A 21,298-nucleotide genomic window follows, 5' to 3' on the forward strand; every position below is an offset into this window, starting at 1 on the left:
GAAGTAAAAATCTATATTTCAAAGATAATTACATAAAATTTAATGAAACTTTAAAGGTTTATATTGTAACTATTGAAATTAAATTTAGCATTAGGGAAAATAATTTTGCTCCAAATTTTTCTCTTAAATTAACTGTAACTCCTTGTATTTTTTTATTTTTAATATAAATTACAACCTAGAAATTGAATATGTATTTTGTTTTTTAAGACCTAGGGGGTTAGCAAGCCTTGTAGCCCCTTCGGTACTGCATGACGCATAATCAGTGAGATGCTGCATCCTGCATTTTCCCAGCTTACCCTGAAGTCTGTTTAACCCTGAAAGAAAAGGTTTTACTAGCATCGGAAATGAATGTGAAGTCATATATACACATGTGCATACTATACATTTACTTTTACTTCTCGCCATACCAACCCATGAATTTCCCCTTTTTTTGGGGATTTTCTTGAAAAAATAATGCAGCTCTTTCATTAGCCCATGAACAAAGAGTTTTCATCATGTTATCATGAAAAAAAAAAAATTATATGCATCCCCAAGCGCTCGATTTATCCCTGAAAAAACGTCATGAAGTCTTGTTCTTCCACGTTTATTGTCACTTATTTCATCACTCTAGAGCTTGTCACTACTCTCATACTCTTCCTCAGAAGGAACATATTCTTTAGAAGAAATATCACTGTTCTCACTCATGGTTTCACAGTAAAGATGCAAATAAAACAAAAAAAATCATCAGAGAAAAAGAAGAAAATCGTGAAAAAACGTGTGAACTCAACCATGACTCTGCATCAACTGATGAGGAGGCTGTGACATCATAGCCAGGAATGTCCATGATTGGCTGAAAGAAAAGCAGGAGGAGCTTAGTGTGTGTTTGTATAGCTCCCCAATGCTTGCAAAAACCAATAGGAGACAACCCCAACACTACAAGCTTTCCTATTGTGCTATGGGGTCATGACGACATATATACATCACGGGGAGCGTCACGCACCCTCCATGACGTCATAGAAACATCAAGGTCCTGAAGGGTTTAAAATATATTGAAATAGGCTTTGTTACATAAAATTCATTATGGGGATGTGGTGAAAAAGCTATTCGTTTGCAGGCAATTAACATTCTTTAATCTCTTTCCATTTTGTATGCTCATTACTGGTAAGAGAGAAGAAACTGAATATTTAATGGCCCATAGGGCTTTGTGTTTGCTGTTTGTTTTTGAAAATTGAGTTTCATCGTAGTATATTTTAGCCATACATGATTATTTCATTTGTAAAGCTTCAAGAGTATACATTGCTACAGTGTTATGTATTTACAATCTAGGTAGTGTGACACACTCAAGTTACTTCACTCCTTTGAACTAATTCTAATTCCCTCTAGGTCTTTTAAAAATGTCTTGTGTTAGTGGTAGGTGGCAATGTTTATTTTTTCAGTTATGTACTTTTAACTATTTTACTTTCCTAATGCATAGATTTCTTTTCAGCTGATTCAATTTTCTCTGGAGATAGCTTAGATGATGAATACTGGATGTATGGTTATGGCAGTGACAACAGTCTTCTGGATGACTTTGTCTATCAAGACCATTTTGTAAGTATACTTGATATAACTTCTTTCGGTATTCTCCTTGTTATTCTTTTGAGTAGATATAGCATGCATGCTTAACAGAAAAATCCTGAACCTCAAATATACTGTGTCCTGGATTTAGTAAGATAACATTTATGTAGAATTGTGCATCAAGTGGCAAGGAAGAAAAGTCAAATCAGGTTATGGTAGTTAGTTGTAAGAACTGGCATGGGGGTATTTATGTACATATTAGATGAATTTAAAGGGCTTGAATAATTGGGAATATGTTTATGATCCATTTCCTGATGTGAGGCAAGGTAAAGTTTGGTCCGCTGGTATAGTGGTTAGTGTCGTAGAATGCCACTTGTATGGCGGGGGTTCACGTATCCCAAGGGCGATGAAAAATCCCCAGCTCTGTATCATGATCAGTTACTGCTGCAGTATGGGGTCTGCAGTGGAAGGTTGAAACCAACCAGTTAATTTTGGGCCGGCGTCTCTAGAAACATTTCAGTGATGAAACTAAGTACTAACAGTCCCCAGTTATGGTGATCTGGTTTTATGCCACACGCCTAGCGCTGAAAATCTGCGATTTTTGGTGCCAATATTCTGGGCTAAAATGCACCAATCTCCAGTTATTGACGCTGATAATAGAGTATTGGCACAGGGACATGCCTAACAGAGGTGCCATTAACCGGTTATTGGTGCCAAAATCGCCAGTTTTATGGATATTGGCGATTTTCACTTTATCAAGCTGTCAGAATGGAACCTTGGCCAATAACTGGGACTGTTTGTAATGGTTATGAGGTTTAATATTAGTATTGCAATACACTTCCTGAACACCTGAATTAGCCCTGGTCACTGACCAGCCTGAACTATATCCCCACATATTTACCCATTAAGGGGGTAATCTAGTCAAATTAGTTACATGTGTTACCGTTGGCAACACTGCTGCAAATACCAGCCACCAGAGGCCTCTTTCCTCAATTGATTCTTGTTTGCCATGCTGTGTGGATTAGTCCCACTACAGGCAAACTTTTGGTCTTTTAGCCCGACCCCATTTAAAGAGTTTTCATATTTTGGATATCAGATTATGATTTTGGACTGTTTTCTCCCTATTTGACTTTGGATCAGTACTTTGTACTCGCTATGGATAAGTTAGAAAATAAACGTCGCTGTCTGCAAATGCGTCGGCTTCTGCATCATCTTCAGTTTGATGATCGAGCCTTCTACTGCTGGACATGGTGTTCATTGGTTCTGCACGCCCTGCAAGCATAAGATGAGTACCCTCACACATGATCGACATTCTCTTGTTATATTGTATAGGAAGGTTCAGTGTAGTACCAGTCAGAGATGTTTGTCATGGTCAGGAGACAAGGAAGCATTAGAGTTAGTTATTCAAGAAATTAGGGGACAGGTTATCATCTAGTAAGTCTAGCCTGACGAATAATTTAACTAAAAATAGAAATATGTAGTGGTAGTCGTAGTATTGTTGATTCTAATAGTTCTTTTTCAGCCATCCCTGCCTATTCTAGAACCAGCCCTAATGGGTGCCGGGGGTCATGGAGAACCGCAAGCCTCCGAGTGGCTCAGATATGATGGGATCCTGTATGTCAGTTTGGTATCGAGCAGCCAGGTGTAGTAAGTTCTGGGTTCTTGGGGTGCTGCTCTTATGGGGGTTTATCCTTTCTCCTTTCCCCATTCCAGTCCAGTCGGACAGGTCTGACAGAGGATAGATACCCTTGAAGAGAGAATCGGGTGCTAGTTGTGGGTTTTTGTTTCTCCGGAGAAGGAAAGCGAGTAGAAACGGATGGTGGACTTTGTCCATTCTCTCTTTCTGCAGTCCAGGCTTTGGAGGAATCTCACAGTTAATTCAAGTAATATTTGATATGTTGCATTCAGCTAAACCAGTAGTCTCTCAAACATCTGGTTTCAGCTGAGTTGGGCAGTTTTTGGGAAAGATGACTCTAGGCTAGGATTACTTTCTGTATGAGGTAGCGGGTAACTCTTCTGCTGGAGTCCGAGTTCCGGTTTATGAGTCAGTTGAGGTTTTTCTCTATTGGGTTCCTTCACTGATTCGTGTATATTTGGAAGACACCTTTCACAGCCAGTGGGAGGCCTTGTCCCACTTTATGTGGATGTAGTGAGAGTTGAAGGATGTTTCTCAGATCCTGGACTGTTTGACAACCTCTTCACTTAGGTTTCGATGGGGTTTGCATACCAGACTTACATTTCAGCTGGCTGTACTATGTTCTTGTCAAGGAGAGGAGGGGCTTCTTGTTGAATCATCTGCCTCAGCACTATCCGGACATTCATAAGAAAGTTCTGTTGAGGGCATCTCTTGCGCTCAGCAACAGTCTTTTAGAAACAAGATGTCTCCTCAATGGTCAATTCACGTCGTCTTGTCATACTTAAGAAGAGTTGCAGCAGCATTGTGGGATGATCGTATAGTAGGTGACAGATCACAAATGCTGCTGTGTCCGGTACGAGCTCTCAAAGTTTATTTGTCACATATTGAGGAACTTTTACCTCTTACGAGAATCTTATTTGGTTTCCCCTAGGTGCCCATCTTGTTCCATTTCCAAAGTGCAGTTAGTTTCTTCTTGCAAGGGGTTCTTAGTCAAGCGTTGGTTGGTTCTTTATCACTTTCGGAGTCCTCTAGTTGGGGCTTCGTGTCCAAGGGCGCAAAGTATCGCTGAACAATAACAATAACAACAATAATAATAATATTGTTTGTGTACTTTTTTCTTGCATTGTCAATTCCATCTATTTTTTATGTCATATATTGTTGTAAACTCATTAATGACTAAATTTACAGTGCTTTTTAGAAAATTAGTTGTGAACCTTAATGGTTTGTGGCTTTTCCAATTTTCTTCCCCAGGGCTCTCCTAACCTCATCAGATATTGATAATAATTAATAGTAATAATTAGGCAGCAGACCCTCTCTCAAGCATACTTTATTAAAATAGTGCTGTGGTCAAAGGACCAAATCTTTAGAACAAGATGAAATTGCTTTTATTTTGTTCCTTATGATGTCATCTGATAGGAAAAAAGGGATTTTGACGAAGGAAAAATCTATTTCTGGGCAATGACCTGTGTCGCCCAGTAAAATGATTCCTTTAGCACTCATTTCTAAGGTATAAGTATTGCTACAAATACCAGAGAAAAAGCTACATGGTAGTGCCAGAGTATTCTGGCTCTCTCACCTTTATTCAAGGTGTCGGTATGGTATCTGAGGCGAGTGACACCACTACCAGAGGTCCCTTGCCATTTAGTCTCTTCCTTCCTCAATATCCCTCGTCTACAGAGGAGCTGATCTAAGGCCCCGCTATCCGCTACTACTACAACTAGCACCTTTGTTTTCATTCCTGTAGATAGCACCAAGCTTGGGCCAGATAGGGTGCGGAAGAATGAGAAGGGGTGGGTTTCACTGGGTGACACAGGTCATTGCCCAGAAATAGATTTTTCCTTCGTCAAAATCCCTTTTCTGGGCTCAGCCTGTGTCGCTCCGAGAAATAGTAACAAAGAATTGGTCCACCAGCTTGGAAAGTTAGTGCAGATAATTAATTAATATAAGGTAAATTAAAACAAGATTAGGATTAAATACTATAATCTAGATCATTAATCCTACAATAATCAATAAAGGTATGAAACAGGTAATCGTTTTAATGATCCTTAAAATCAAACTTATCTACACAACAGGGTTAAATAACCAAACAATTAGCTTAAAGTAATACACACCAATTAACAAGAATATAATATACAGAAATTAGACCCAGATACAAATATATACAGTCCAAATCATCAGTATACATAGAAAGTGCCATCCAAGGTAAAGTATAAAACCCAGTAACGACCAAACTACGGTAAGAATGCTAACGAGGCAGGTAGGAGAGAGAGAGATGCAAAGAGAGCCATAGGCTGAATAACTACTTATTAATGTTTTAAGCAGTATCAGGGGAAACTATGTTTCCAGCTGCCACTGCTGGGAATTTAAGGGTCTCTAATGACTTTAAGTAGTGGCGTTTAAATACTGTCGGGGACTTCCAGCCTGTGTACTTCTTGAGATCGTCAAAATTCATATGTTGAAAATAATTAATTGAGGTGGCTACTGCCCTAACATCATGTGCCCGTGGAAAAGATTCCGGGTTAGCTTGTTTTATAAAGTACAAAATTTGTTGTCTAATTCCTTTTAGGGAAATAGTGCCACCTTTTTCCCCAATGAACAAAGGGCCTGAAGATATCAGGGCAGTTCTGCTTAAATATGCTCTTAGGGAATTAACTGGACATAAGGACGGGTCCTGAGGAAGTGGGACAATCTTCCATGGAGCCCATCTATCTTGTGGGTCCTCATTCTTGGCTAAAAATTGACGATCTGGCAAGAGTAGTAGTTCTCCTGAAGGGAGAAACTCAATATGATCTGGTTCCCTAGATAGGGCCGACAGTTCAGAAATTCTGGCTCCTGATGGCAAACTTATTAGAAATAACGTTTTTCTTAGGGGATTATATGAGTGATATAATCACATGAATCGTTATTAGTGTCAGAAGCCAATTTAAGGACATCATTTAAAAACCATGAGACCGTCCTGGGTCTCTCAGTTGGTCTAAGTCTAAGCACAGGCCCTTGGAATAGATGAAAAGTACGAATCTGTTAGATCAATATTGAACCCAAATTGGAAGATCTTAAGTGCCGATTTGGTAGTAGTAATTGTATTTGCTGCTAAACCTTTTTCGAACAGGGTTCTAAAAAAGGTTATAGCCAGATTCGTGGTCATGGTTTGTGCATTTGAGTCCTTTAAAAATATAGCTAGTTTCTTTACTGCTGAGACATATTGACACAAGGTTGATTCTCGTTTGTCGGATTCTAAGAATCAAATGTTTTGAGGATCGATGTTGGCATCTTTCTGGGCCGCAAACTTCATGAAATCCATAAAGTTAGGGCTTTCTGAATTCCTGAGGAAGCGGACACAGTCCGCGTTTGTACCAACTGCATCAGTTTGGGATTGGGAATCCGTTGAGGCCGGAGTCCCAATTCCAGTAGTAGAGGAAACCAATTGCTCTTGGGCCAATTGGGGGCTACTAGTGCCAAGTGACCTTTGAAAGTTCTGAGCTTGTTCAGGACCTTCAGGAGTAGATTCACTGGAGGAAAGAGATAAATTCTCTTCCAAACATTCCAATCTATGACCATAGCGTCTGCGGCGTAAGCCAGAGGGTCCAGGTTGGGGGCCACATAACAAGGAAGTCTGTGGTTTGACTCCGTGGCAAAGAGATCCACTTGAAGCCTTGGTACCTGTTGACAGATCCATTTGATTGACTCCTTGTCCAGAGTCCACTCCAATTCTAGCAGGGTGGATCGTGACAGGGCATCCGCCACCACGTCTCTCACTCCTGCTAGTTGAGTGGCTGACAGGTGCCATTTGTTCCTGTCTGCTAGGGCAAATATGGCTATCATGACATAGTTCACGTGGCTTGATTTGGAGCCACCCCTGTTTATGCAGTGAACTACTACTGCATTGTCTAATACCAGCTTGATATGAGTCTTCTTGGCTGGTAGAAGTCTTTCCAGGGTAAGAAACACTGCCATAGCTTCTAGTACATTGATATGTAGCTGGCGGAATGATACTGACCAGGTTCCCTGTACCTTCTTGTACTGTGAGTAACCACCCCAGCTGGTTAGTGAGGCGTCTGTGTGGACCACTAGCGCCGGCGGAGGAAATTGCAAGGATATTGTCTTCGACAGATTCTTGATTTCTGGCCAAGGGCGGGGTCTATTGCGTAAGATCACCGGAATGGGAGCCATCTTGTCCCAGGATCTTCGGTTCGCTTTCGAGCGCCAAACCCGGTTTATATCCTTTAGTTTGGCTTTCGTTAGAACGTCCGTCACTGATGCAAATTGGAGTGAACCTAGGATTCTTTCCTGGTTCCTCCGGGACGTCTGTTTGTTTTTGAGAAATTGTCTTGTGGCCTTGGCTATTTCTCCTCTCTTTAACAGTGGTATTGATAGAGTATGAGAGTTTAGGTCCCACTGGATTCCTAGCCATTGGAAGCGTGACTCCAGAGTTAGCCGGGACTTGGCTCTGTTTATCTGGAAACCTAAATATTCCAGAAACTTTATTACTTTGTCCGTCGCCTTGCGGCATTCTTCGACATCTGTGGCCCATACGAGCCAATCGTCCAGATAGGCTACTATCATTATTCCCTGAGTTCTCAACTCCTGGACTACTGTTTCCGCCAACTTTGTAAATATTCTGGGCGCTATGTTGAGCCCAAATGGCATTACTCTGAAGGAGTAAGCTTTCTTTCCTAGTCTGAAGCCTAGGAATGGGCGGAAATGTCTTGCTATTGGGATGTGATAGTAGGCATCTGTAAGATCTATAGAGGTGGTGACGGCCCCACGAGGAAGTGAGGTCCGCACCTGCGAAACGGTCAGCATTCGGAACTTGTCGCAGTGAATGAATGAGTTCAGATGGGACAAGTCTAGAATTATTCTTAGTTTGTTCGAGTCTTTCTTTGGCACGCTGAACAAGCGCCCTTGAAACTTTAAGTTTCTGACTCTTGATAGTACCCTTTTCTGAAGGAGTTCTTGGGTATACTCTATCAATTCCGCTGTTGGTTTTTGGTAAAAGGTGTTGGATGGAGGAGGACCTTGAAGCCAACTCCACCCCAGACCCTTGGTCACAATGCTCTGTGCTCAGTTGCTGAACCCCCACCAGTGTCGGTAGAGGTACAGTCTCCCTCCTACCTGGGGATCCTCACTGGTTTGCCGATGGTCGGCCACCTCGTGCTCCCCGAAAGCCTTTGCCCCCGGTTGGTGGCTCTTCTGGTGCCCCGGTGACAGGAGGGGCCTCTAGCTCGGCTTCCTCTGGCGAACCTATTGAACCCTTGAAGCGTTTGGGTCTCAAAGGTTGCATTATAGGCCGGAGAGACAGCAAAGGAGGTCGAAGCCTGGGACTGTTGTGCCGGCTGTGTCAGCAGCACAAACTGCTGTTGCGGCTGTGCTTTGGACGTTGATGGTTGCGGTACTTGGGATACCGGAACCGCCTGTACCAGAGTCTGCTGCTGGGGGGCCTGGAAGGGCTGGAACTTCCTAGGCCTCTTCTTGGCTTCTTGGCTTTGGGATTTGTTCCGGTGGACTCGGGTTTCCGTTTGGAAACGAGTCCTCAACGAATCTTTAGGCTCCGATTGACCCTCGACGCTTCGAACAAGACCTCATTCACGACGGAGGCGGGAAGAGGCCCGTGCCCCATATGGATGAAGCGATCACCTTGTTGGGTTCATGGCGATTTTGGCCTCCGCCAGAACGTGCTTCCTACAATTCCGCCGAGATATGATGAAATCATATAAGTCACACTGCATTGTATGCAGAAGTGACTTGGTGATGATTTTGAACAACGTCTCCCCTCCGTAGATGAGAGACGCCATCTCTGTCATAGTCGGCGAATTGAGGGATCTGCTGAGTCTCATCCTAGCGTCATATTCTGTCTGGATCAGAGCTTCTGACAGCCTAGGTAGCCTCTCGCTGAACAGCGTGTTACCGCAGTCTGGCTTGAGTTTACCTACTGAAAAGGTGGCTGGTGCGTCCACCCAGTAATCAGCCGATCCGGGGAGCAGAAGGGAAGTCAAATCTGTCTCCCGGAGCTGAGGCATAGGTTCATCCTTCTTGGCTGCCTGGAATGTTAATTCCGCCACTTTGGATGTGAATGGCATTGGAGTGTCCTCGTCTACGGTAAAAATCGTAAACAGGCTCTTAAATGCAGTGACCTTTGTGTTGGTGCATTGCCATTCCTCCAAGTTCAGGAGCCAAGCTTGTTGGGCTTGATCCCGGGGGAGGATTACTGTTTCCTTAGGGACATTATCCTCCCTCCTCATGGCAGCTTCTGTCAAGCGAGCATAGCCCATGAAGGGGAACTGGAGTCCTTGAGGATAGAACTCGAAGTCTTCCAGCCTTCAAGTTCCGCAACCTTCGATAGTCAGCATACCATCCAAAAAGGGGGCGTGTGGTGCTACCCTCCATGGGTTGTTAGCCTTGAATGGAGGTAGGTTGGACGAGTCCGGCATCGGCAATGCTTGGGTCGCCTGTCCGGACTGTGTTAGTCCCGTTACCATGTTATCCCGGAGACCCGCCATCAAGTTCTCCTGGGCTACCATCCTTTCCGACAAGGATTGGATGGATTGGCCCGATGCTTCCAGCGTGGTAGACAGCTGGGCGAACATTTCCTAGAACTTGGACTGGACCAAGTTCCCAACCATGTTGCCCATCTGCTGCATGATATTTGCAGAGAATGCATCGGGGTCAAAGGAAGAAGACTGAGCCTCTTCCTTCGGAACCTTGGTTCTCGATCCCTTTAGTTGGGGAGTAACCTTTGCCTTGTCTGCCCCGGTATTGCGAGCCGGTGGCTTGGTGACTCAGCTGGTTCCTGACTTCTTTGGCAGAGACTTCTGCATGGACTTAAAGTCCAGCTTACTCTTAACTTTAGGGATCACCGATGTAGACTTCGGTCTGACCGACTGAGTTCTATCGGCGAATCCCTGGAAGAAAGTGGAAGAGGAAGAAGCTAAAGATGGACTCAAGGACAAACCTTGAGCCCCTACAACACCTGCCTCGCTACCATCCTTACCATTGCCCATGCTGTCAACAGTCATGGGCTCGCGGTCCAGATCGAGGGCTGCTACATCTCCCTCGACTTCCTCTGCAAGACCTTCCTCCGGCTCGGGCAATACTGCGGCCTGGATCTTCGCGATCAGAGGGGCAGCTACTATGGGGTCCACCGCTGATGCCTTCTTAGCTCCTGGGTAGATGAGCGCGGTCATGTCCTGGGACAGCATATAAGGCTGGCCCTTGTTGGCGTTCCGGCCAAACCCGCCTACCCATACCTTCAGGGTGGCCAAGGCAGCGTCCTGGATCGCCTGGTGCCCTGTATAGGGGTTTATTATTAATTCTAACACTATAGATTAACTTATTCTAGTGCAATATTGTATGTTATAATTCATTGATTCTCATTGTATCATTATGTATAGTCCGGCGTCACATACCTCGCAGGTGACTTTCATTTCCACCAAGGGGCGGTGGTGTTTGTTGGCCCATACGACGACAGTTACTCGTGATGCCAGACAACCATGTCGTTGAGGCGAACTGCGCAGCTGGCATGTGCCCGGCATACCACGTGCCCACAGGGTTCCTGGAGAATGGCGTTGCACCCTTCCTCCAGGCAATGGGTAACCTGTAAGTCAAATGATACATGAGTATCATCAACCTTCCGGAACAAGTCTGTGGTTGTGTGCGATATGCTATTGCCGCCAGAGTAACTCCAGCGTCAGCATATATACTGCAGAAGATGCAACCCTGTTACCACCAGCTCCGGTGACCATTTACACCTGTAGTAACATCCCAGGCAGGCAATGGAGATTCAACTTTGACTCCACAGTGGCTCCGGCGACGCCGGAGCTATAAAATCTGACAGATTTAAGGGTTCCAAGCCGTTCCCATTGCTCCGGGATGAAGGATAGAATCCAATATTCCGGTACAGGGTTGAGGAGCGAGAGGTAACAGAGTAGAACAGTTAAATACACGACGAAGTTGATAACTCCGCAGTCGTAATTAACTGGATATAGTAAGATAATAACTTACACTATATAAATGTGGATGCTATATTATGTGTTATAAAACATGCATGCAAATCCCATGGAAAGGCCGGTGCCTTTTCACGTATCTAAATACACCTAGCTTTCCCAATGTCGGGTCCGGCTTCAACCGGAGTCCCGAGTTCGCCGGAGCGGGGTGGGAAAGGGTGGGCTCAAAAGATAGTGAGAGGGATACATGACATAGTGGGTCGAGGCGTACCCCGCTCTGCTGAGCCTGGTGGCCAACCAGGGCTCGGCCGAGCAGGGCTTCCCCCTTTTCCACTAGAGAGAGAGAGGCAAGGTACGGTAGGCCTGCCAACCGAGTGTCCTCCCCCACCTACTCCCCCCCCACCCCCCCCCCCCCCCCCCCCTAATGGGGGACTCGGATCGGCTACCTGAGGTAGCGTGAGCGAGTCGTCACTCCACCGAAGTGGGTGAGAGGGGGTGGGAAGGCTGAGGGGGGGTGGGCAGTAGCAGGGTGGCTCGTGCACGATCAACTGGAGACGCTCTCAGCCAGGTGAACAGTCACGTGGTGTGAAAGGCCAGTCGAACGAAAGTAGGCCTATAGGCCAACTGGATGCCATCTACAACAAACATAGCAACACATAACATAACTATCTTGTCCTAACACGGGGGAAGAGAGAGAAATAAGTATGGAGCGAGAAAGAATTGTGTCCTTGAGAAGCTGGATTAATATCGCAGATCGAAACGATCTGGAACTGTTAGCTCGGCAACTCAGAGTGGCTTAGCCTAGATGCCGTATCGAATTCATTAATCGAGGGGCAGGACGGCCAGGGTGGCTCAGGGACGATTATAGTCTACGAAAGGACCAGGGTCCTTCCGTATAAGACAAGAGTGTCTTACAATAAGGATCCTATCATACAATTGACTAGATACTATCCTCAATTGTAAGACTAGCTGAGTAGGCTACATCCCGATAGCATGCGGTTCGGTAGTAGGCTATCCCCCGTGATCGGACTAATTCTTAAATAAACATCAATAATAAATGCATCTTAAAGTACGAATAATTATAGTACTGCTAAATGATGAAATCGAATCCAATTAGTATGGGAGACCAATTGGTACACGATATTAGCACAGCATCACGCAGTTGGTGAGCCATGAAATGGCGGCGCGGGAACGGCAACGCTCGGGCTGCTGCTCCCGCATATAACCTAATATAAATTGTCTTATCATGCCAAACGCACTCTCAAAATGATCTCAAACATTAATTGCAGTACTTAACTTGGATGCAGCAAGAGCTTGACGTTCCATGATGAATTGTCAAAGAATTCCAGATGGAAAAACACAGCACAAAGAAAGAACGCGTGCAGTGTAAACAGTGCTATCGAAAGGAATGAAAACAAAGGCGCTAGTTGTAGTAGTAGCGGGTAGCGGGGGCTTAGATCAGCTCCTCTGTAGACGAGGGATATTGAGGAAGGAAGAGACTAAATGGCAAGGGACCTCTGGTAGTGGTGTCACTCGCTCCAGATACCATACCGACACCTTGAATAAAGGTGAGAGGAGAGAGCCAGAATACTCTGGCACTACCATGTAGCTTTTTCTCTGGTATTTGTAGCATTACTTATACCTTAGAAATGAGTGCAAAAGGAACCATTTCACGGAGCGACACAGGCTGAGCCCAGAAATGAGGTTGTACTCTTGAAATTCACTTTTTACTTGGTGTTTTAACCCCTTAGATTTTATATGTGCAAAACTACGGAAATTGAATGAAAATGTGAGTTATTACAATCATTAATAGATTGTTTTTTTACCTATTAGTGCCTAAAACCTAAATATTTTGACTTGCCAAATGCTGCACTTCTTGTGACAGTAACATTTTGTACAAAAAAAAAATATACTTTATTTACTAAGCTTTCTTATCAATATACGGATAGGTAGAAAATGAATGATATAGACAGAAACTAAAATGAGATAATAATTAACCCTTAACTACCACAGGTAGCCTATATAGAAATACAAGTTACATCGTCAATGAAAAGTTAACTTGCAGAACAAAATGAACAGATCTGATATCACTTGAGCAATGGTTATAAAAAATGCCCTGTTTTCCCAAGGTTAAATAGCAAAAGTTTAGTTCAACATGGAGTGAGATGAATGAAAAATTCATATCTTAGTTCACATTATAATTATTGTTGAAATCTTATTTCTCTAGTTAATAATTGGTGTTTAATGACATGAAAATTCAAATTTGATATGAAATTACAATTTTTTAAAAAGAAATGTTAAAAATTCAAAATTAAACATAAAATGGCAGTTTCTTGAAAAGTTTAGATCGAACGACTCTCTCCACATAGTATTTGTTTTTCTATTTCAGCAATGTCAAGAATTGTTTAGATCGAACGACTCTCTCCACATAGTATTTGTTTTCATACATTCAACTTGCCTGTCAGATATATACTTAGCTATAGACTCCGTCGTCCCCGACAGAAATTCGAATTTCGCGGCACACGCTACAGGTAGGTCAGGTGATCTACTGGCCTGCCGCTGGGTGGCAGGAATAGGAACTATTACCTTCTAAGGACAGATTTTCTCTGTCGCTGGGAATGTAAACAATACGTTTGCTTTCCCTCCTGATTTGATTTTCGTGTTTCTTCGCCATTGATCTTCTGGGCTAACTTTTACAGGGAAGTAATGGATCTTTGGTTCGGCATACGCTTTTGTTAACTTTTAGTAATTTTTTGATAAAATTAACTTCGAAAATTTCGAAGATTACATTACGTGTAACTACCGAAGTTTTCGGTAGATACTCAACACTTTCAAGAAAGGGAATTACTTATATTTATTCATTAATACAAATAAGTGTTAGAAATTGATTGAGGAAATGTATATCTTTCTTCCTAGTTGGGGAAGTCAGAGAAGTAACTATATACGCTTCCTTTAGAAGCTTTATTAGCTCTTGTGTTAACGAGCAATTAGAGTATTAACAGTACTAGTAGTTGTTGCATCCTCATCACCTTCTTACTTCACAGAATCTACAATTTCATATTTGCAAATTGAAGATAAATAGATGTAGCTCAAATGCGAGCTCTTAAAAGGTAAGAAGTGAATATAGTGTTCCCCATTGCAATAGAGGGTGCGTCTGATCGGCTCTGTCACGCTCCCAGGTCTAGACCTCTTCCAAGCTCACAGGCCCAGAGGAGAAGGAATGTCGAAAGCCTTACGGAGGTTATGGAGAATCCCCACTGATCAGGCGTCCCCTCGGCAGGTTCTGTAGAAAGTCCCAGACTGCCAGGGATAGCCATTGGAAAGGCATCCTAATTCAATGTGTTCCCCTTATTATTATCGTCTCGACGAATAAGGAGAAGAAAGATTCAACGGCGTAGATTAAATGAAGATGCAAGATAATCTCGTCATGGGTATTAGAACCTCAAAAAAGGACTGCTAAAACTATGATGTATCATTCGATAGCAGTGGTGGTAGAGGCATTGCCCTATCCTGTTTTCGTCCCCCGTACAACAAAACGGGGGCTCTATCCCATGGGGGTTTGAAATGATTTTTTTTTTTTTCAACAAATTCCTCATCGGTACATTTATATGAAAATATATCTATTCGGGGAAGAACGAATTAGATATTAAAGAATATTTGTTGATCAAATGATTATCAATCTCGTTTAGTGATTAAACACATATAATAACTTTTAAGGTTCTAGCTTATTCGGAGCACCAGGAGTATTTCGAGCAACGATACTCCTCCTTGGTGCCAGGAGTATTCGGAACGAGATACTCCTGCCAGGCGCCAGGAGTATTCCGAGCACGATACTCCTTCTAGGCGCAAGGAGTATTCGGAACGCGATACTCCAGGCCAAGCGCCAGGAGTATTTCGAGCAAGATTTTTTCTCCTAGGCACCAGGAGTATTCGGAACGCGATACTCCTGCCAGGATCCAGGAGTATTCTGAGTACGATACTCCTCCTAGGCCCCAGGAGTATTCTGAGCTCGATACTCCTCCCAGGCGCCAGGAGTATTCTGATCACGATACTCCTCCTAGGCGCCAGGAGTATTCGAAACGCGATACTCCTGCTAGGCGCCAGGAGTACTCAGATCACGATACTCCTCCCAGGCGCCAGGAGTATTCGGAACGCAATACTCCTCCCAGGCGCCAGGAGTATTCGGAACGCAATACTCCTGCCAGGCGCCAGGAGTATTCCGAGCACGATACTCCTTCCAGGCGCCAGGAGTATTCTAGGCAAGATACTCCTACTTAGAGCCAGGCACTTTCTCCTACAAGAAGAGCCTGACAACCACCAGGAGTCCTCCAGGCGAAAGGTGAAAGACATTCAAGGCTTCTCCTGATAGGGACGGGAGTTGTCGCACAGGCGGCCGTCGCCCTTGTCAGGATAGTCTTAATTCAATAAAGGGAAGAGCAAGTTCGGCCTTTTCCTGGCAGGGACTCAAGATGTAGCACAGGCGGCCGTAGCCCTTGTCAAGTTAGTCGGTACTGCTAAAAGCTCTTCACCTTACGAAAGCAGGCGCTCTCCTCCGGTTGCTCATTCTTCTCCCAACTTGATGGACAGGAAATGGAAGATAGATCGGAATTGGAAGCCAATAAGGGGGCAGGTCTCTCAGTTATAAGACCTTAGCGACCTTTTTTTTTTTATTGGAAAAAATTAGTTCATTACTAATAAGACGATATTAAAATCTTCCCCCTTCTAAAATAATGCAACCAACCATTTACAGAAACAGTGGCAATCGTTTGCAAATTGAACAAGATTCGTACAAGCTCTCATTCATTGATTAAAGGCTCTTCCAGATAATAGAGGCGTAGAATACGGCCTTATATCTAAGAGATTAAAAATTTGAGGGATTCTCTTCGATCCTAGGGTTTTCATGGCGATCTCTTTCGACTAATACTAATTCGTGTTTATTGATGAAAAGAACGAAGAGGGCAAGATTTCCATTCTCTCTCTGCATCGGAGAGGAAAGAATGTAGTAAGAAACGACTACTGAATGACAAGTCATATACGCATACCATAGTTGCCTTTGTGGTTCGCTACGGAATTATCTATATCCTTACAGGATTTTCCTGGTATGGACTTCGCTTAAAAGGTTTGTTACGACAATACCTACTTAGCTTCGGTATTTAACAAAGGTTGTTTGGCTTAAATTTACATTATTGAGAGCTTCCTTAGGCTCGAGAATAATTTTATTATATTCCTTCATTAAATGAAGTAACTGGCAACTCATGATGAATGCAGCCAGGCAGCGAACGAGTCGGCCGGGCTGTCATTGTAAGGCCGATACAGTACCATCCAGTTCTCTGTTATGAATAGTCGGTTACAGGGGATAGTTAAGCTAACATAAATAAAATATTGTCTGCCTTTTGCTAAGAAGCTTTCAATAAGAAAGATACTAACCTTTCAATGCTGTTTACCGTAGGTAACATTATTAAAGGATTCTAACGCAGCAGAACATTATATTATATAATGCTCTCATGCTTACGAAAGCATGGCTTATTAGAATACATGCTTAGTGAGAAGATGGATGTAGTAGAGAATTCACTTTAAGACTACGGTATGGTCAAGTCTTTCGAGAAACGCACACAACCTTTTTAGAATCGGATATTGCTCAAGAGAAGATGGATGAGTGGGATGGGAAACATTCTCTTCGTGGCAGAAATGGTTTCCCTGAATGGACTATACTGCGTATATAAGATTTTTTTCCTACTAAGAACGGAATTAACATGTGTAAGGATGTCGGGTACCATAAAGGCACAGATGTTCTGGCACATAACATAATAAAGAGAATTAGAAGAAAGCACCAACTTGGCGCAAAGCGCCAGAAGTGCCAACCTGGCGCAATGCGCCAGAAGCGCTAGCCTGGCGCAAAATTGCGAGAAGCGCCAGCCTGGCGCAATGCGCCAGAGGCACCAGCCTGGCGCAATGAAGCACCAGAAGCGCCAGTTTGGCGCTGAAGCACCAACCAAGATAATTTCTCATTTAGCAAGTTATTAACCTAAGAGTCCAGTAGCCTTTCAGACAGCAGGCTCGGTAACGGCAAAATTCGTTCCTGATTTCGTTACCCGTCTAATCGGAAAAGGGTCGCTTTCAGGAAACGATAAAATGATGGATTTTAATCATTTAGACCAATTCCACGACTCTCTCATATCGCAAGAAGCATCGAGAATCTCTTTTTTCGCCCCTGTTCGCATTAACAAAAGTGAACCTATTGGAAACAGGCACGGAATGTAACGATCCTTACCAGGTTCGATGCAAGATTTTGCACGTCCGTGTGAACCTTCTCGATCGACGATAATAACTGTTAACGTATGTTTAACATTTATTGGAAAGAGTTGTGAGAACCTGTGGGAAGTATTCACAGATCTCTTCGCAAGGTAGAAGACGAACGAGCTTCCTATAGACTGCTTCCTTTTCCTTGAAACAAGAGGGGTAGCAAGATATGCCATCTTTAATTTAAATAGGGGAATAAACTTTAGTCTTTTTTCCCCTAGTTATATATATTCTTAACAGATATTAAGATAAATGGGCATCAAAGGAAGAAGGTGAATGCCTCGTTTTGGCCATAGAGAGGTTTGATTCACAGAGGTCACGTTCTTCTCTCAGCATGTGTCGGAAGGCTTTTCTAAGAGTAGAGATTTTATCGGAATCTATTATAAATAATGGACCTGAAAAACCTATCTACTCTGAGTCTGTCTGCGTGCAGACTGACCAGAAGTAAACGTGAATGAGAGGATTTTTCAAGAGAAGTTTGATAACTCCTTCAAATATGCTAAAGACATAGAGTTGCTGCAGATCGTGCTAGAGGGAAGGGGGAAACTGTCCTCTTCCGATACCTCTGTGAACCACATAGTGGTTTTCTTCCCTTTCAGAGGGAAGAATCACCTTGGTATTTTCTGCTATCAATGAACACAGTAAAAGGATATACTCTGTCTCGACAAAGAGTATTAGAGATAGCAGAGAATTAAGATCTTCGGGATCTTATACAATACCTCTATACGACAAGAGTAGGAGATCTTATACTTAGAATGGGATCCTATTATGGGCCTCAGATTCCGTGTTCTGACAAGATGGAACTGCTCCTCATCAAATGTTTCTCTTGGTCCTAAACGACCAAAAGGACAAGTGAAATTTTGGGCTTTGGAATCTGGAATCAAATTCTATAAAGACTCGGCAATGGGTTCTTGCCCTTTTATTCCTGAATCAACGCTTTCAGATAGAGGATTCGTTGTCCAGGCAATGTATTTACGTTTTCATCTACAGAGGAAGAAAAGGTTTAAACGTTTGCTGACAGTGTCTTTGGAATGCAATGAGGGCTCAAACTACTTCCCAGAAGGTTCAGAGAGATACATTAAAGAGCTAGAAATCAGGAGTCCTCCCAATTTCAGCTCAGTCTCTCCTTAAACTTCCAGGCTCCTTCCCTTCCTTCGGGCAAGGATAGGGAAGAATCTGCAACGAGAAAACTCCTCAACATGTAGGAAGAGAGCTCGTTAGCAACGGAAGTATTCAAGAAGGATCCTCCTCGGAGGAAGACTTGTCTCTAGGACTGTTAGATTTCCTATCGTTTACTGGATGTAGCTGACTAAAAGTCATCTCCCCTTGCCGGAGAGACTAAAAGCTCAAAGTGAAAGAACTTCCACCCTTCTCCAGTCTCCTAGTCTCCTGGATAAAAAACGATTGTGGATGTTCAGGACTTTCGGACAATGTAGCGCCAATCAGGCGCCAAAATACCAGAACAGGCGTAAAGACGCCAGAGGGAGACAGTCCAAATAAACACTGTCATTGTCTGATGAGGAGAAGGAGCGGGCCTCCAACCTGGCGCAGATGCGCTAGAGGCAAACAAATCAGAAAAAGTGTCCGATGTGGACATCGCCAGTTTTCCTCGAGACTCTTAACAAGCTCGAAGCTCCAGCAAGTGGGGAGAAGTCAGCCAGGCGCCAGGCTCCAGACAGGCGCAAGGCGCTAGCCAGGCGCCAGGCAAGCAACATGCGCCAGCCAAGCGCGAGGCGCCAGCCAGGCGCAAGCCAGGCTCTAGGCTTCATCCAGAAGAGATCAATTTCAAAGAAAGCCCTGGTCTTCTTTGGAACAGTGTGATCTCTAAAGCACTTCTTAAGTAACTTGATGATTCCTTCAAACAGCTGAGAATTAAAAGCGCTTGAAGTGCGAGCTTTTAACAATTCTTGTTCTTTCCATAACAATATGTCGTGAGAGACATATTAGCTGTAATTTACAGGAGATGCAACTCTGTGTTGTCTTCTCTTTGCACGAAGGAGGTCAAGTTGACCTATGAGAGATCCTTCTCTCTTGGTTACGTGTCTACGGATACGTTGCTGGGATAGGGAGCCGACACTGATCCTTAACTAGTGAGTTAAAAAATTTTATTTTAACATAAGTATACTATTTTCTTTGGGTTATTTGAAATGAGTTTGGGGATAGCTCTTTTCAAATTAAGCACAAACCCTCGTGTTAGGATCAGGTGATGGGGATCGGTGTTGTGCTCCTTAATTATGCCAGTAGGCATAGGTGTGTTATCATGTAAGTGGATAAGACCCCATTGACAAATGCCCACTAGATTCTGTCAAGTAAGTGGATAAGACCCTATTGACAGATCTACAAGAACTTTTAGCCATAGGTCACATCCTCGCTGAGGCTCTTGAGACGAAGCAGACTACTAGCAATAGCTAGGAAGTCGACCCTTCGTCGAAACACATAGGAACCAAGGTTTTATTTATTTATTACCTACAACGTATGTTGTTTACCCGTCTAATCAGTAAATAGCTGTCTCTTGCCCTCCACCGATGGGTGCCAATCAGCTAAGTATATATCTGACAGGTAAGTTGAATGTATGAAAATGATATTGTTATGATACAATAAAGTTTCATACATACTTACCTGGCAGATATATACGATTATGGCCCACCCAGCCTCCCCGCAGGAGACAGGTGGAAGATAAAATCTGTCCTTAGAAGGTAATAGTTCCTATTCCTGCTACCCAGCGGCAGGCCAGTAGATCACCTGACCTACCTGTAGCGTGTACCGCGAAATTCGAATTTCTGTCGGGGACGACGGAGTCTATAGCTAAGTATATATCTGCCAGGTAAGTATGTATGAAACTTTATTGTATCATAACAATATCATTTTTCTATTTCAGCAATGTCAAGAATTGTTTTTCCCATAAACAGGAAGCATATCATGCTTCATCTTGGCTTAAATACCACTAGTATCACTGCAGTACTGAAGCAATGTATGGAATCAGTGAAAAAACAGAGTTGAAAGGATGTGATGTCTTTAACAGCGCATCTGTATGGGAATCAGATCGGGTATTTGGTATTACAGGGGGTTATGGATGTCATTATACTTCAGCCTGTACTAACTTGCCAGGCAATTTAAAGCTTGTAAATTAGTCATTTCTCCAATTCTATTTCCATTGGGATTTTTGTTAGGGAGTGAAATTGCAGTTATTAATATTACAGAAAGGGTACTTGTATATTCAATATACAATACTGTGCTCTACAAATACATAATTCAACAAATATATCCTCCCCTTATTCTTCGTTGATGCATGATATTCTGTACTTGGTGGTGGTGGTGGGGGTTTTACAATTATTACTAGTACTCTGTAGTACCAGGAAGTTTAACCAGACCACTATAGTAATGCACTTGACAAACCTGTGGGTGGTTGGTTGTTCATTTGAAACCATGCATTTCCAACATTCAAGCCCCCTTTTAAAGCTCTTTTTGGCAGTCTTTTTCCTTTCCATCACCCATATTCAAATCACCAAGCAAGTTCACCATTTCTCTTTTTCCTATCCAGTATAACTTAATCTCTTGCTGGACTTGGCTTCACCCATAAGCCCTTAGATTACCACATCTAGGCTTCCAGCAAATTAATTGAGAGTTGCAGAACTGTATGTTCAGCGTGATATATAATAATTATTTGAGTGCAGATTTATGCCGTCTGTATTCATTGTATTTGTACATACTTTCTCCACATCTGACAAAAATGCACTACGTTATTTAATATTTATTATGCACTATAGTTACATATATATATTAGTGATGATTGCAACTCCTTAATTTTTAGGAGTTTGCACGTTTGCTATCAGTATTGATTTTAGATTTTGGTTTTTATGTGATCAGTGCAACATTTACTTTTTGT

The 21,298-nt window shown here is 43.1% G+C and overlaps 1 protein-coding gene across 1 annotated transcript in view; it reads left to right on the forward strand.

Annotated features, from left to right (window-relative positions):
* Positions 1 to 21,298, forward strand: part of LOC135225778 (F-box/LRR-repeat protein fbxl-1-like) — a gene marked incomplete in the record, with an annotated part of 240,007 nt that overhangs the window by 213,084 nt on the left and 5,625 nt on the right. The window contains 1 exon segment of the mRNA XM_064265244.1: positions 1,466 to 1,569. Within this exon segment, the coding sequence (XP_064121314.1) occupies positions 1,466 to 1,569 (104 nt within the window).

Source organism: Macrobrachium nipponense, chromosome 13, assembly GCF_015104395.2.
Source record: "Macrobrachium nipponense isolate FS-2020 chromosome 13, ASM1510439v2, whole genome shotgun sequence".
Classification (NCBI taxonomy): Eukaryota; Metazoa; Arthropoda; class Malacostraca; order Decapoda; family Palaemonidae; genus Macrobrachium; species Macrobrachium nipponense.